General features: G+C 38.7%; 5 protein-coding genes and 2 long non-coding RNA genes across 12 annotated transcripts; 1 reads left to right on the forward strand and 6 right to left on the reverse strand.

Moving 5' to 3' along the window:
* Window positions 1–822: 822 nt before the first annotated feature.
* On the reverse strand, window positions 823–3208 carry LOC124198787. Of its 2 annotated transcripts, none has more exons than XR_006876725.1 (6): window positions 3042–3208; window positions 2610–2924; window positions 2413–2539; window positions 1978–2305; window positions 1539–1895; window positions 823–1469 (listed from the first exon to the last, which is right to left on the reverse strand). It is a non-coding gene; the product is annotated as an uncharacterized LOC124198787 (long non-coding RNA). The 2 variants fall into 2 exon arrangements; XR_006876724.1 differs by having other exon boundaries at window positions 1539–1874; window positions 3042–3207.
* Window positions 3209–3421: 213 nt separating this feature from the next.
* Window positions 3422–4591, reverse strand: LOC124198794. The gene is made up of 4 exons (XR_006876726.1): window positions 4500–4591; window positions 4154–4277; window positions 3638–3798; window positions 3422–3556 (listed from the first exon to the last, which is right to left on the reverse strand). It is a non-coding gene; the product is annotated as an uncharacterized LOC124198794 (long non-coding RNA).
* Window positions 4592–4817: 226 nt separating this feature from the next.
* On the forward strand, window positions 4818–6965 carry LOC124198788 (methyltransferase-like protein 25B). 2 transcript variants are annotated; one of them, XM_046594826.1, is made up of 7 exons: window positions 4840–4883; window positions 4951–5016; window positions 5088–5896; window positions 5956–6106; window positions 6171–6294; window positions 6376–6549; window positions 6621–6965. In XM_046594826.1, the coding sequence occupies exons 3-7, from the start codon at window positions 5166–5168 to the stop codon at window positions 6719–6721; spliced, it is 1281 nt and encodes a 426-aa protein (XP_046450782.1). In that variant the 5' UTR covers window positions 4840–4883; window positions 4951–5016; window positions 5088–5165; the 3' UTR covers window positions 6722–6965. The 2 variants fall into 2 exon arrangements, with proteins under 2 accessions (XP_046450781.1, XP_046450782.1); XM_046594825.1 differs by having other exon boundaries at window positions 4818–5016.
* LOC124198790 (tRNA-dihydrouridine(16/17) synthase [NAD(P)(+)]-like) lies at window positions 6556–10367 on the reverse strand. 2 transcript variants are annotated; one of them, XM_046594827.1, is made up of 9 exons: window positions 10286–10367; window positions 8374–8660; window positions 8204–8312; window positions 8090–8140; window positions 7825–8020; window positions 7501–7749; window positions 7249–7435; window positions 6948–7178; window positions 6556–6887 (listed from the first exon to the last, which is right to left on the reverse strand). In XM_046594827.1, exons 2-9 carry the CDS (start codon window positions 8605–8607, stop codon window positions 6690–6692), a joined length of 1455 nt encoding a protein of 484 aa, XP_046450783.1. In that variant the 5' UTR covers window positions 8608–8660; window positions 10286–10367; the 3' UTR covers window positions 6556–6689. The 2 variants fall into 2 exon arrangements, with proteins under 2 accessions (XP_046450783.1, XP_046450784.1); XM_046594828.1 differs by lacking the exon at window positions 10286–10367 and adding an exon at window positions 10126–10274.
* LOC124198791 (palmitoyltransferase ZDHHC1-like) lies at window positions 8667–10119 on the reverse strand. Its single transcript, XM_046594829.1, has one exon. It carries the CDS (start codon window positions 9904–9906, stop codon window positions 8773–8775), a length of 1134 nt encoding a protein of 377 aa, XP_046450785.1. The 5' UTR covers window positions 9907–10119; the 3' UTR covers window positions 8667–8772.
* A 68-nt stretch (window positions 10368–10435) lies between the features above and the next one.
* Window positions 10436–11788, reverse strand: LOC124198793 (cytosolic Fe-S cluster assembly factor NUBP2 homolog). Its single transcript, XM_046594834.1, has 6 exons — window positions 11669–11788; window positions 11471–11586; window positions 11321–11409; window positions 11135–11244; window positions 10953–11064; window positions 10436–10883 (listed from the first exon to the last, which is right to left on the reverse strand). Exons 1-6 carry the CDS (start codon window positions 11676–11678, stop codon window positions 10499–10501), a joined length of 822 nt encoding a protein of 273 aa, XP_046450790.1. The 5' UTR covers window positions 11679–11788; the 3' UTR covers window positions 10436–10498.
* Window positions 11789–12011: 223 nt separating this feature from the next.
* Window positions 12012–15485, reverse strand: LOC124198792. Of its 3 annotated transcripts, XM_046594833.1 has the most exons (7): window positions 15211–15485; window positions 15025–15142; window positions 14323–14366; window positions 13963–14085; window positions 13273–13573; window positions 13107–13209; window positions 12012–13016 (listed from the first exon to the last, which is right to left on the reverse strand). In XM_046594833.1, exons 5-7 carry the CDS (start codon window positions 13352–13354, stop codon window positions 12098–12100), a joined length of 1104 nt encoding a protein of 367 aa, XP_046450789.1. In that variant the 5' UTR covers window positions 13355–13573; window positions 13963–14085; window positions 14323–14366; window positions 15025–15142; window positions 15211–15485; the 3' UTR covers window positions 12012–12097. The 3 variants fall into 3 exon arrangements, with proteins under 3 accessions (XP_046450789.1, XP_046450788.1, XP_046450787.1); XM_046594832.1 differs by lacking the exons at window positions 15025–15142; window positions 15211–15485 and adding an exon at window positions 13669–13821 and having other exon boundaries at window positions 14323–14361; XM_046594831.1 differs by lacking the exons at window positions 13963–14085; window positions 14323–14366; window positions 15025–15142; window positions 15211–15485 and having other exon boundaries at window positions 13273–13792.
* Between the last annotated feature and the right edge of the window lie 108 nt (window positions 15486–15593).

The raw sequence follows: 15593 nt of genomic DNA on the forward strand, positions 1-15593 counted from the left end.
GTCGGATGTTGCCCCTGCTCCTGGTGAGAACGAAATCGCGACCGACACCGAGACTCGTCATCAACGTGGATCATCGTATTGTTGGTATTATTGCGTTTGTGTTGTGTTAGTTATCCCGTTGACTGCCACGCCTTTGTTCTCCCATGCACGGGCCGCGCTGTTCGGTCTCGTGGTTTACAAGCCGCGGGGTCGAGGAGTCGCCAAGCCCAAAATTTGCCGCAAGGCAAGCCTGTTTCAGGCCATGCACCTTAGTCCCCCCCTTGTCAGCACGGACTTGTCAGCAATGGCAAGTCCCACTTGGTCATGGATCCTTCAGACGTGGCGCGTAGAGTAGTAGAGTGCAACCTACGGGTTGTATGGCGTGGCAGCCAACGGGTTAGCTTAAGTGTATGTATGTATGTATATATGTGACTGTAAAATGTGGTGGAATTGTGGGTGGAGGTGGGACAATATAACACAATTCTTTTTATAAGTTTTTTGTTCATTGTCTTTTATTTACAACAAGTAATTTATACCAAGTATTGTTTAGGAATTATCTCAACTTCAAAGTCTTTCATTTATACCAAGATCAGCCACTTCCCTTTTACTGATAAGATTTGAAAATACCAACAGTTACAAGTTTCTTTCGTAACTTACCCTTGTAACATCGTCAAAACACAAGAACATGTCCGTACGTAGAGTGACTAAGGCAGTAATTACCTCCAAAATATGAAACAGAAATATCACAGCGCAGGATACTGGCCTTGAAGAAGTCCAACACCAATAGACACCTGTCAAAATGAAGACAGGCTTTAAGTTACAACCAAAAATCTTACAAAAGAATTACCCTTATTAGAATTTTTATTTTCTCATTTAAGATCAACAGTTAATTCCCAGTGACCAATGATCATGAAGACAAGCAACCAATTTAAAAAAAATAAAATAGATCTATCGGCTCTAGCATTTAGAAATCTCCTTGTAGTAAAATCCGGAAGCGTTTGTGGTGTGATACTCGGGTGCCTTGGTGGTGTAGTACTTGGGAACCTCGGTATAGCAACTGAGGGCAGCGCGGGTTGAAGCGAAATATGCAATCTCTTTGGTGTAATACTCAGGAGCTTCGGTGTAAAATGGTAGCATACTTCGTGGTGTTGTACTCCGCTCCCTTCGTGGTGTTGTACTCCGCTCCCTTCGTGGTGTTGTACTCCGCTCCCTTCGTGGTGTTGTACTCCGCTCCCTTCGTGGTGTTGTACTCCGCTCCCTTCGTGGTGTTGTACTCCGCTCCCTTCGTGGTGTTGTACTCCGCTCCCTTCGTGGTGTTGTACTCCGCTCCCTTCGTGGTGTTGTACTCCGCTCCCTTCGTGGTGTTGTACTCCGCTCCCTTCGTGGTGTTGTACTCCGCTCCCTTCGTGGTGTAAGCTGGAGCAACGTAGGTTGTAGTGCAGTACTTGGGCGCTTCAGTTGTGTGACAAGTTTGATCCTCGTTGTAGTAGCTGGGAACAGAATAGAACATGGGAGCATTATTATAGTTAGCTGGAGCATCATAGGTTGAAGTTTAATACTCGAAGCCTTTATGGCGTAGCACTTGGAGGCGTTCGTTTAGTAAGTAGGTGTTGACGACGTTGTTGTTGTTGTTTAGTAAGGAGGCGGCGTGGTGAAGGTAGTGAAGCGGGGAAGAAAATTATTCCGGAGCTTCTGCGTAGTAGCTCGTGCCAACATAAACTGTGGTGTAATACTCTGAAGCCTTGGTGGTTTGGCACTTGCAGGTCCCAGTGTAGTAAGCGGTTGTTGCGTATGTTGTTGTTGATTGCCCACCATACCCAGGAGATATCGGCACACCATTGGTCGATCCAGCCATCATGATTACAACACTCACAGCAGCACGACACCATAGTTTCCTAGGCAACAAATAATTTGAACTTCAATTTGCATTAATAACTGGCATATTGGCAATTAGAAAGTTGATTCAAATTTCCATGAAAAAATAATAAAAATATTTACTCATAATAACTTCTGTGTAGTATTCAACCGTTTTTGTACTCCGGTGCCTTGGTGATGTAGTACTTGGGAGCCTCGACGTAGTTCTCGACCCTTTGGTAGTGTAGCTCGGGGCAACATGAGCTGTGGTGTAATACTCTGGATCCATGGTGGTGTAGCACTTGTAAACCTCAGTGTAGTAAGCTGGAGCAGCGGAAGTTGATGCTAATTAGTTAGACGGCACGGCAGTGTAGTGCTTTAGTACCCGCCATACCCAGGAGACATCGGTACACCATGGCTGAACCACCCATCAACGATACAACGCCCAACAGCAGCACGACGCCATAGTTTACTAGACGATTAATAAATTTTAACATTTATTTTCAATTATGGTACTAGTATATTAACAAATAGAAAAAAAAGTAGAGTTGATTCACAACTCTATGGAAAAATTTTTACCTTTATTTAAAACTTTTAATGCGACGAAGAATGAAGTTGATGACAAATAGTGCACGGCAGTTCCTGTTGCCGTAACGGAGATGCTCAATCGGCTGCTGAAATCTTTCACCTTTTCTCTCCTTCATTACTAATAGACATTAAATAATTTGTATATTTAGTAATTGGCATATTAAAACTCGACCTAACAGAATATTTACCCATGATATGTAGTGGTATAGTACTCAGGTGCCTTGGTCGTGTAGTGTTGGGGAGCCTCGGTGTAGTACTCTACCCTTTAGTAATGTAGCTCGGAGAAGAATAATACTGTGGGGATTCGGTGTAGTAGCTTGGGGCAGCATGGTGGTGAAGTACTTGGGGGGCATCGGTGTAGCAACTGGTTGTGTCGTAAGTTGTGTACTAAGGCGGCAGTGTAGTGCTTTGGTATCCACCATACCCAGGATACATCGGTACGCCAGTGGCTGAACCAGCCATCAACGACACAACACCCAACAACAGCACGCCAGCATAGTTTACTAGACAATTGATAAATTCAAACATTACCATTCAACAATTACTGGCTAGTAGCAAATAGAAAAAAAATAGAAATTGAATATTGATACACAACTAAATACGACAAACAGAAAACTTACCCATGATTTAGAACTGATAGTACGATGAAGAATGCAGCTGATGGCAGATAGTGGAATGCAGATGTTACCGTGTCGGAGATACTCGCTCGACTGATCCCTGTCGACTTTTCTCTCGCCTTTTATACGACTTTTTTTTCTCACCCCTCCTCTTAAGCCTTGCGGTTATTTTACCTTCTTGATAAAATGATACAAAATGTCCCGTTCTAACCCAACCTCTACACCACTGCATGACACTTTTTACTTAATGATCTCCATGACCTTCGATTGAAATGCAAACTGGCCTTTCCTTCTTTAGGTAGACGTTGCTGGGGATGGGTCTACAAAAACCAATATCAAAATGAACACCAAATAGCTTACCCTTGCGGCTATTGTACCTGCTTTGATAACGATGAAACACGTGTCATTCTCACCCAACCTCTACACCACCGCATGCCAGTTTTACGTAATTTTCTCGTGACCTTCAAGCGAGAAGGACATCCTGTCTGGACAAACTGGCAGACCTTTCTGCAGGTTCACTTGCATGCAAAAACACAACGAAGACATGCAAAAAATGTAGCAAATATAAAACTCCTCAAATATGTTGACTGCAAAGTTACCTCGAGTATGAGTGAGGATTCCTCAAGTTCACAGAGCTATTATTCGAAACTGATATCAAGACGTCGCAAAAGGCCAGTAACGGCAACCAGGGCCAACTCCATTGACCACTATAGTACGAAATTCATAACATTCGTGTTTGACTTTTTGCAGATGAGCAGATCTGTTGGAAAGAAAAATGTTTATCTTGTAATTATTTTATTTACATCATTATTATAATTATAAAAGGAATATAAAAGTATAAATAAGCAACAAGTTGTTTCACCCATTTCAGGAGGGTGACATCATCAGTAATGAGTTTTGAATCTTAAGTTATTAGTTGCAGTCACAAACATGACATTACAATTACATGTATGACATTTATAGTATTGCACTAACGTCTTTATTGATAACTAGTTTGAAATAATATATGAGAGCTGGATATGTAACTGATAAGATCATGATTGTGATCTAGTGATCTAGTCTTTGATCATCAGATAACAAAATCTTTAACCTTCTAGTAAGTTCAATATAATTACTTTTTCTGTGACAGGTGTCAGCATGAGATGAGACATACAGCTGTAGATAACTTTTTGGCAAATTGGACAGAACAGAACTCCTGTAAAGCCACAGGCCAATAATTGCTTTCACTTCACGAACATTCTACAAAACAGAAAAAGGAAACTACTTTCATCATCAGATAACAACATTTATAGTATTCTATTTGGAAAATTGATCAACTAGAATCATCAACATCACTCTTTCGATGAGGTGTCGGCACGGGATAGGCCACAGAGAAATTATAGGCTAGGTAACTAGGTTACCTGTAAATTTACAAACAAATACTTAACATACAGTACACGTGAAGAATCTACACTAGAATACCTCTGAGCCGCATTTTTAAGACAGTTAACCTAAATTTTCAATATTTTCGTACGCATTGCTTGTAAGTAAGACAGATGCAGAATTTAAATAGCAGACAGCGAAATGAAAAATAAATATCCGCCATCTATCGGACGATGCTTCTTGGAAATTAATATTTGAATAACAATAAATAAATGCATTATTAAATAATTTTTTCTGATCTGAGTTAAATTTTACGGTTTATAGAGTAATTGCTTTATTATTCATTGTGTTTTTATTTGTGAATTGTTTGCTTTTCAATTCAACTTTCAGACAATGTCGCATGAGCAGCAGACGAATTGTTACTCACGAGTCAAGACTCAATAGTCGAGTCGAACAGGCGATTCGAAAATAACAGATTTTTTGGTGATTCAAAAAATTTTATTTGATAAAGATGTCAGCCGTATTAGGACATGACTGTTTTGTTTTGCAGGAAAAAATAAGAAGTTGCCATACATTTTTGAACACTTACAAATGGTTGACAGATTCGTTTGTACTTGTAAGTATAATTGAAAAAATTCTTTGCCTATGATAACATCTGATTGTTTATGTATTTTTGATCTTTCACAGGACTTTTTTACTGAAAATCATTGGGCTAAACTCTGTACCTCATGGGCTCAATCACTAGATTTACTTACTCTTCAAGAGATGGGTGAATGTCTCCTGAGTCAAAGTGGAACTTCAAAAACCAATTCACTAGTTCTTCCTCTATCACTACTAGCCTTTAAAGCTGCTTGCAAAGCTTTGTCACTGGACAGGACAGCCATCTCTAGTTTAGATGAAATCATCAGTTATTTAATTAAACTTGGATTTAAGAGTGCAACACTTCAACATTGTGAATGGATGAGTCCAAACAGTGCATGCAAACCAAAAGGAGCCCTCAGAAGTTTAAGTCAGGTTTTTCATAGACAAGTAAAGCCGAAAAAGCAACATGAATTGTATAGAATGGGGCAGTGCTGTGCAACGATATCTCAAGTGACAAAATGCCAAACTGTTGCAGATGTTGGAGCTGGTGTAGGACATCTGTCTCGCTTTTTGAGCTATGGCCATGGTTTGGATGTAATCTGTTTAGAGTGTGAAGAAAAATTTGGTTCAGCTGCAGTCAAATTGGACAGTAAATTAGAAGAATCGTGTGCAAGGCAAGGAATTACAAATATCACCACTCCAAGACACATCACTTTGACACTCAGTCCTTATACAAAGAACTTGATGGAGTTACTTGAACCTCATATTATTAAGGAAACTTCAGCTGTTGGATTGATTGGTTTGCATACTTGTGGTGACTTGGGACCTACGTTAATTCGGAATTTTGCAGTTGACCCTGGAATAAAATTTATCCTGGCCATCGGTTGCTGCTACATGAAAATGTCCCTTGACAGGTATTTAGTGAATTCGAGGTAAAAACAAAAAATAAAGTATTCATCTTTAAAATTATTAGAACATCTCCAGTTAGAGGGTATCCTATGAGTAACTTTGTTCAAAATCAGTTGAATCCATCGTTTGTTAGTTACGAAGCTTTGGAAGTTGCGTGCCATGCGCTAGAATCATATTCTGGTCGCTTGACCGATCTGGAATCGGAAAAATTTAAAGTTCGTTAATATTGTTTGTTGATTGATTGCAGTGCTTATATCATCGCTTTAACTTGTTGATTAGGTTCATTGCTATCGTGCTACTCTAGAGACGCTGCTTATCAAGTTAGAGCCTCCCCTTCAACGAGCTGGATTGCGGAGCGTTAAGAATGCTCATCTCTTACCATTCGAGGAATATGCTCGCAAAGGTGAGTAGAATCAAAAATATTTTCCTAACTCTAAGCTATAATAATATGCATGTCTAATCAATTGAAACTATTTGGATTCAGCCCTTGACAAAATGGATGTCAAACTAGATTTCAGTGATCTCTCGTCAGAACACGTTCAGTCGTGTTTGAAACAGTGGAAACGTGTTGTCATGTTCTACTCATTAAGACTGATGCTAGCACCAGTTATCGAGACAGTCGTCCAGTTAGATCGCCTGCTATATCTCGCTGAACAAGGTAAACTAAGTAAAACAGCTTAGTATATTTTTCAGAGCAAAATGTATTCACACAATGTTTTATGAACTTAGGTTGGTGCGGATGTCTTCTCCCATTGTTTGATTGCAGACTGTCACCGAGAAATTTTGCCCTGTTGTGTGTCAAACCAGAACCGAAGTCGGAGAGTTGCTGACGTCATTTGAAATGTTCGTCTCTTCCGTCAGTTGTTTAAGTTCCCCATTAAGGTTTTTTTCTCGTCGCTTTACAGTAGTTCCTGTGTGCCCCTCACAAGTCAGGTTTTCAGTTTCACACTTCTTCTTGCAACAAGTTCTGCACAGTTTGTGCTCGCACTTAACTCCCTGTGAAAAGAAAATTGTTATAGCAGAATATTTGTGTGTACTTGAAAACCGTATTATTACAGGCAGATTTGAGCACTGGTTGCACGTTAGAAAGGCTGCTTGCTTCGCAAGTAGTGCTTGTTTCTTGGGATTTCTGGCTAGTCGTGCGAGTTTTTTCATCTTGTTTTTCGAAAGGGTGCCTTCGGATTTCTCTTCGCCGTTATCGTTGTCTTCACGTTTCCTTTTAGCCTCATCTGCCATTATCAGCTGAATTTTTTTCAAGTGTTCTTCTGGCGACGGTCGAACGTAGGGCTAGAAATGTAATGAGACAGTATGTTAATGGTATTCTCGATGAACAGTTTTTTCAATGAGTGCAACTCACTTGGCAATGCCAGGGCGGCAAGGGTAGTCGGGAGGTAGGATGGTCAGTCGGGGGTGTCCAAGCTTTTACCCCCTGATGATACGGTGTGAAATGCTTTTCTAAATCCGCCACTACTGTTTTAAAATCTTCAAGATTCATTCCTTGCACTAGGGCTTCACGGAGAGGAAAACACTCTTCCAGCGTTAAACTGCGAAGTATTGAACGTTAAATCTCGGTGAATTAGACCATATAAGAAAAAAAACTTGTACATACCAATGATTAAATATTTTGAAGAGGTGACCACGAGCATAAGACATGGGGCAGGGGAATCGTTCAACGAGATCGAGGTATTCTTTACCCATGTCCCAGACTAGCGGTTGAAGATTGGCGAAAAGAGCTGGGTTTGTTAAGTTTCCTTCGGCTACCATCACAGCGTCAGCTCCCGTACTTTCAAGACACCTTTCTACATCAGACCAGTACTGAATATTTCCATTCGCTATCACGGGAATGTTAACAGCAGCTCTTCAATAAAAGCCAAACAAAAAAACTTCTAGATAACCGTTAAGGATTTAAAAATAAAGAAATGTAGTAACATACTTAACGGCTTGAATGTGTTTCCAGCTGGCCAAACCAGTGAGAGGGCCTTTCTGTTCCCGAGTGCGGCCGTGAACGGTCAATGCGTAACATCCTGACTCTTCGAGCATTTTGGCGTATGCGATCGATTTATTTATGTCCGGAAATACTCGTACCTTGCATGTTATTGGTATGCTCAACTCACGATGGATTAATTTCACTGCACGAAAGAAATGAATTATGTAGACTATTTCTGTAGCACATTTCGTGATTTCAAATCAGATCATACCCATTTTACTTATCAGATCCCATTCGTCTTGAAGAAAAGCACCATAATGACCTAAACATTAGAAATAAAAACAATTGACTTATTTTATGCAAAATAATTTAAACAAATCTTTACCTTTCTTTGCAATGCTCTGTGGACAGCCGAGATTCAAATCAATAGCATCACAATATTGTTCTGCCATTTTCGCGGCTTTCAAGAAGATGTCGGTATCGTTAGCGCAAAACTAGGTGACAGAAAGAAAAGATTAACGTTTGCTTTAACACAAATAAGACGGTGAAACTTACTTGGGCAATAAGTGGTCTATCTTCCGTGCAAGATTCAAGATGTTCGCGACGGTAACGAGGTTCTCGGATAAAGATTCCAGCATTCATCATGGGAGTGTAGGCTAGTTGGGTTCCGTATTTGCGACTCAGTAATCGCCATGGCAGTTCAGAAGCATCCACCATAGGAGCCAAAATATATTTTGGTGAATTCAGAGTCTGTCGCCAAAACTCCCATGGAGTTAAGGGAGGAGGCATATTCTTGGAGGCTGGTGCTACTGGAGCGGGATCTTTTTCTTAAGATGTTCTAACTTTTGAGAGAGAAAGGGGAGATGGTTTGTTAAAAAATCAGGCGAGTCGATGTCATAAACTAAAAATTCCACAATTTGTTGCACTCAATACAGTAAATAATTGAAATAACATTTAGGCTGGCTTCAACAAATGACCAGTAGGGTTGGGCAGTTCGCGGGCGTTTAAACTAGTCCACAATTCACCGGACGCGTCTACACTAGGCGAGGTGCGAATGATTTTCGGTAGATTGGGTGTTTGTTTCCAAAGCTTATTGGAATTTCCAAGAGATCCAACTCTATTATCGGTGGTCAGGACTGTGGAGGACAGGGAAGGATGGATGGATACTACGTTGTTGAGAGTGTGGTGGAGTAAAAGGCTGGATACTCCTGTTACGGCACTAGAAATGGTGTAGATGGGAGAATTTGTCTGTTCACGATGAGATTTGTTTTGACACGCAGTATAGCAAGCGAAACAAGGACACTGACTCCACCATCGCTTCTTTGTCTTCTTTACAAGATAATTGGGGGGATATGAATTTAATTCGTTGTCTAATTGCCGCCGTATATATTCATAAGTTGTCCAACCATTCCACTTGATGTAGGCGTGAAAGGCACACAAATGAATCAACAAGCCGCTTCCGAATGCACTTAGAAGAAAAAATACACTCGACAGGACAGTGAATAGAACGGGATCTAGTGCGGTATCGAGAAAGAGAGGTTTGATGCAGGTGAAACTCCTTCTGCAAGTGTAAAGTAAACTGATTTCGGCAACACTCAGCAAACAAATAGTCACGCACAAGATACAGGCACTCGTGATGGATATAACAAAATGGAAATAATTTCGACTGCCGATACATTGATTAAGCCACTTGCAATGATGATCAAAGCCCTCAATACATTTATTGCAAAGACTGCAATGTTTAGTTTGAGGACTAGATAAGATTACATCACACCACTGGCATTTGACTGCATTGTCCTTAACTGTTTGGCATCCAAGGTCTTCACAATTACACAAAGAAGTGACCAGCATTGAACAGACAAGAATGGTCAAAATCACTGCAATGACTACTTGTAGAGGAATTCTAAAGTTAAATGGCAGCGAAGGGATTTGAATGGTGTGAACGAAGAAGGCAGCGAAAAACAGAAGTGACCACCCAATTATCTGTTGAGGATGCAACGGTAACTGAAAACCATGTTTTCTCTTCCAGTCAGGTGTTTCCTGAGGTTTCACTTTGTTTTTCCTCTTCATATCACAAGTCTTGAACATAGATCAGTTCTTTGACAAATAATAGCTTCCACTATTTCATGGTCAACATGACAGAAAAGTTTGTCAGTGGACCAATCTGAATTATACAATAACTCGCCGTTCGCAATGGCTGCTATGGTAACAAATGTTTTCAATGTACATGGTTACCGCGGTTGTTACCGACATATTGATCAAATGAAACGCATGAAACGCACGATAACAACTTGGTTGCATGCTCACCTATCCTGGGATTCTTAAAACTGTAATTGATCATTCAACTAATTTATGTTCTACTTCATTTTAAAATTTCTTTAATTCAGCTACACTGTACTTCAATTGGTAAATTCGGTACTAAATAAAAAAGTGCTATAATTTAATGAAATCAAATTAAAATGCTTACCGAATGTTGACGTCTCCAAGCAGACTATGTTGAAGATATCTCCTACGTTGCCAAATGTGTTAAATCGTGAATTGATGATTTATATAATTTCACATTGCAAATTGAAATTAAATTGGAAACAAAAAACTTATTTCTAAAATTACACTTGTATGCGATAAAAAATTTATTTTATTAACTGAAAAATACAGAACAGTAAAGAGTTTAATTAAACATCTATTGGTTCTCGGATACGTCCATACTTTCTTCTTGTGGAATCATATATTTTTTTACTATGGTAATGAAAGCTTGAGCTGCTACAGAATCTTGAAAAGCAGTAATGAAATTTTCCCCATTTTCTGTCGCTTTGGTTAATTTCGGGTCAATCGGAATCCTCCCAAGAAAAGGAACTTTACCCATCTCAGCAAGAGACTCGCCTCCGCCATAGGAAAAAATATTTGTGCATTCTGAACAATGTGGGCAAACATAACCGCACATATTTTCCAAAATTCCAATAACATTCAGTCCTGTTTTTTTACAGAAAGTTAACTCTCTGCGAACATCTCCGACAGCAACTGCTTGAGGAGTGGTTACCAAGATAGCACCATCACATTTCACGGTCCTATAACAAAACCCACGAAAAATTCAAGATAATAAATTCTGTAACATACAAATTTTAAAGAACTTTTACTTTAGATTTTCCAAAACAGAAATGTGTTCATCTGACGTTCCAGGAGGAGTATCAATAATGAGGTAATCCAAGTCTTGCCAGTATACATCAGTGAGAAATTGCTTGATCATTGCTTCATTTGAAAACAACAAATAAATTGTCTTAGTTAATGCCCTTGAAAAATACAACAATTATAGTCCAACCTGTCTTTTTTGGTCCCCTCCAGACAACAGGGTCATCTTTATTTTCAAGTAAAAACCCAACAGACATTACTCCCAAAGTCTGTTCGGGAGACGTGTAAACTGGAACCCATCTATATATTATTTAAGAAATAATAAAAAAATAGACTGAAATTTTTTTAAATATGATGATAAATATAAGGCAATTACCCTTGTGCACATTGATGAACAGCACTGTTTTCTAGTCCCAGCATTCGGGGTATGCTAGGCCCACACAAATCAATATCTAGCAATCCAACCTAAAAAAGATATTATTATTGTTGTGTTAAAAAAACTATGGAAGAAAAGAGAGTAACTTACTTTGAAACCACAGTTTTGAAGGGTTAAGGCCAACTGGGTGCTGACTGTTGATTTTCCAACTCCCCCTTTCCCAGAAAGAACTAGGAAAACATGCTTTACGTTCGGTAAGATCTGAACTAAAAGGGGGGAACAGATTTAAAGCAAAATTCCGTCATATAAAAATATGTATAATTGTAGTTTATAAGATGAAAGATTTACCATTAGCCATGTTTAAATAACGTGTATGTATAAGCAACTATAACTAAGTTAAGATTTTTTGTTTTGATTTCTGAAGCAGACACACCGATGTGGTCATTCGAACATTGCCGGATACTTTTTTATGCTACAAAATTAAGCGATGAAATAAATTATTTATTTTTCAAAATCTCTGCGATCTCTGCCAATCTGTTCATAAAAAAAATATTTTCTACAGTGTAAGGACCGTCGATACCCAATTTCATTATCCAGCAATTGTCAGTTATTTACATTTTTTTTCAGTACATCAGGTACTTTACTGAGTGACCGTACTGTCAAGAAAAAGAAAGTGTTGAAATGTCCGTTATTGGCTTTTAATTCGATTATATTGAAACACGGGATAATAAAAGTTAATAGTCTAATCGTACTGATGCACTAGTGACTTATTTTAAGTTACTGGGAGATAAACTCATTAGGGGAAGATTGGAAAAGTCTTTGAAGATGGTTAAGAAATGGAGATGCTTTAAAGGGACTGTCATTAGCGTAACAGGGAGACGTTTCATAAGGAAGAAGACACTTTGACGATTTTTCGTCGAATATCAGTCCGTTGGAGCAAGAATAAAACAAAATAGACTTTGTTGAACCATTATTGTAGCACTGAAAGAAATTTCTGCAATCAAACGGATATCGATGAAAATGACCCGATGTACAATCAATTTCAGATGAATCAAAAAATCCATCTGCAATGGGTTTCGTGAATTGCTGGTCACACGACGATTCTTCCAGAAGTAGACAACGTTGTGCACCTTCATCAAATACTAAACCTGGTGCGCAAGAGAAAATGTTCACAGATCGCTGGTGACATTGATAAAAGCGATTGCAATCGGAATTCGGGAGTCGATACAACTTGTTAGAAATGCAGTCCATCCCTAATGTCGGTATTAGTACATCAGACGTTTCCACTACTACACCAGCAGTTTGGAATTCTTTGTCCTCCACATTTGGAGAGCTTGTTACCGTTTCAAAAACTGAAGGTGCAATAACGGAATCAGGTGAAAATACAAAAGTAGATGGAACTCCTGTCGACGAGGGGTCAACAGAAAATTCGGCAACAGCATTGGTCGATGTTGACGGGGGAACGAGTGTCAACATTTCCGTTTCAGAACCAGGAGATGAAGAAAGTTGCGGTGAAGAATCAGTTTGAGCGTTTAAAGGTGTCAGCGTTGTAGTAGGATTGGAGTTGTTGATAACTGGTGATGGCGATTTACGCGACAAGACGCATACCGAGAGATTATCGTCGAATTCAAGCGCAGGTGGACACGAGAATTTGAATATGACATATTTCTTCCCATTACCCTTATAATCAACGCACCTAAAACAAATTAACAGAGAAATAATTTCTTTAATAATTTCTGAAACAATAACACATTTTTCACAATTAATCTTATAAAGATGGGCTTACCTGTAAAATTGAGAAGAGTCGGTTTCGTTTCGATTGTAGCCTGTCCCCTTACAAATACCCGCTTTGTCGTAGAATCTCGCTGATTGGAATGCGGTCTTGTGATCTGTTAAATAAATAAAATTACTCTAATTTGAAAAAAGCAATGTAAAGCTGTCGATTAACTCACCACCATTAAGCGCTTGTACGATGCCGAGCAATACCAAGTAAATCAACATGTTCTCGAATCTATTTTTGAGCGAGAATGACATCGCCTCTCTTTTGGTAATAGGACAGAACTCTTTTTTGAACGATCTCGCTAGACCAACTAGCTGAAAAACACTGAGACCGAAAATTTGACTTTGCTTCTTTTAAAAAGCGCAGAGCTCTGCAAGCAATGCAGTATTAAAGGAAAAATTGTTGTTCGAGTTTCTGTTGAAAGGGCATGGCCAAGAGTCTCCCTTGAGGCATTGAGATGAGGACAGCCAAACCTATTGGGATAAAAGAAAACACCTTGAAGGTGACTAAACCAATTTATAAGCTGCGCATTCAAGACGCCAGCATCGTTTATCTTTGTAGACCTCACCTCAAAGACAATTTGCATTATTTTATGATCATGATAGATAAAGGAAATTCACAAACATGGCCATTGCGTACAATACTTTGAATTTAAAATATCTAATCCAGTTCGTTAAACCCACGATAGAGATATTCCGGTTACATCCAACAGCAGGCTTTCCTTGTTTGGTAAACAGGAGTTTTTAAGGTTAGACTGAGGACAAAGTTAAGACGTCATACAAAATTGTTCTTGGAGGCAATGGTTTTGAACTCCGAGTTGTTAGTAAGTTTACTCCTATACTATGTGAATAACGTTTAATACCTTGTGTCTGCTACAACAAATGAAACGAGTTCGTATTGGTCCTCCAGGCACCAGCGTACTGTAATCAACTTTCACCCCTTGTTGCACAACCTTCGTTTTTAGTAAGGTTGAGGCTATAAATCTCTTACAAAAAAAGAAGGATATTTTAAGTCTAAATTGTATCACTAACGGTAACCAAATTTCAGCTTAAAGGATATCACACCATTATTATACAAAGTAAAGAAATAAATCAAGGGAAATTGATGTCATAAGAATTGGGATAGGAGATTGGCCAAGCTTAAATATCGTCTAACATCCGGGATCAAAAAACGACCTAACGTATGCGATGAACTTTAAGCTGAAACATCGGTATTTCCTTACCGTGTATGATGGTTCACTTCGTGATAGGAGATTGGTCGATAAACCTTCAGTAAAGTTCCATGAAAATAAAAATATACACATACAAGATGTATACATCGCAAGCATAAAAGCGGATAAGAGTGTGCATTGCAATCTTGCACTGTTATCTGAACTTTTGGCAAAATAAATCAAGAATTTGAACAATAAAATTTTTGCTACAGCTTCAACGCAAAACGATGTGTTTTGCTTGCAATAAAAAAAACGCACTCTTTTTAGAAGTTGCTCAAGACCCAGCAGGGAACATACACGCAATATCCTGGTATGGAATATGGTAACGACAAGAAGAAATATGCTATAAGGAATATTTTTTAGCCTTTCGTTGTTGTGCGGTTTATCTTCAAAATTTATGCATCGTTCTAGCAATAAATCTAATGTCGTTCGACTTGTTCTGCAACACTGACGATGTAGGCTATTACAGGAAAGGAGGCTCAGGGGTAATATTTTGGGAAATCTTTTTCTTATCATAGTTAAACTTCACGAAGTCACTAATTAACAACCAAACAGTTATATTTTTAACACTCTACATTGTTTTCCCATTTAAGGCTTCTGTTTTTGTTAAAATTGCAAAAAATGATTACGATAAAGTCATGTTATTCAGGATATGTAGACTACATATTGGATCTTAACCTAGCTTTAAAAAAAACTTTTATGCTTAAGACTTACATGGTGAGAACTCTGTCTTGGGTATTTTGTGTTTGGGAATTGCAGCAATCAAAGTTGTAATCAGGAATGCTTTAGCTGAAACACTGGAAACATATGGGGAATACTCATGTATGGGCTCCTATTTTTGTCAAAGAAATTTTACATCAAGTTCCCAAGATACTAAAGTATGAATAGCAAAAAACTTACATAAAATACCTTAATTTGAATGTTGTAATCGGCAAGAAAAACTTAAATATAGGTTGAATGATGAATCACTATATAGAGTTTAGCCCTGTCATGAATGCAACAGACTGCACTACTTCAACTGATGGAGAATTTCTTGTTTCAGATAGAAACTCTTAACACATTTTATCACTAAATGAACACGCAGTGAACACGTAACACGTAACAAAATGGATTTTAGATTAACAGTACAGAATCGTGGTTTAAACTAGACCAAACAGAAGAACAATGAAGAACTTACATCTATCCACAGTTGTCAGACTTTAAATTTGCCTCTACGGTGTGCGCCGTAATGTGTGAGCCATCTAGGAACTGCCTTTCATATTTGATGTAATAAACTCATAATA

The sequence above is a fragment of the Daphnia pulex genome, chromosome 7 (genome assembly GCF_021134715.1).
Source record: "Daphnia pulex isolate KAP4 chromosome 7, ASM2113471v1".
NCBI classification, from domain to species: domain Eukaryota; kingdom Metazoa; phylum Arthropoda; class Branchiopoda; order Diplostraca; family Daphniidae; genus Daphnia; species Daphnia pulex.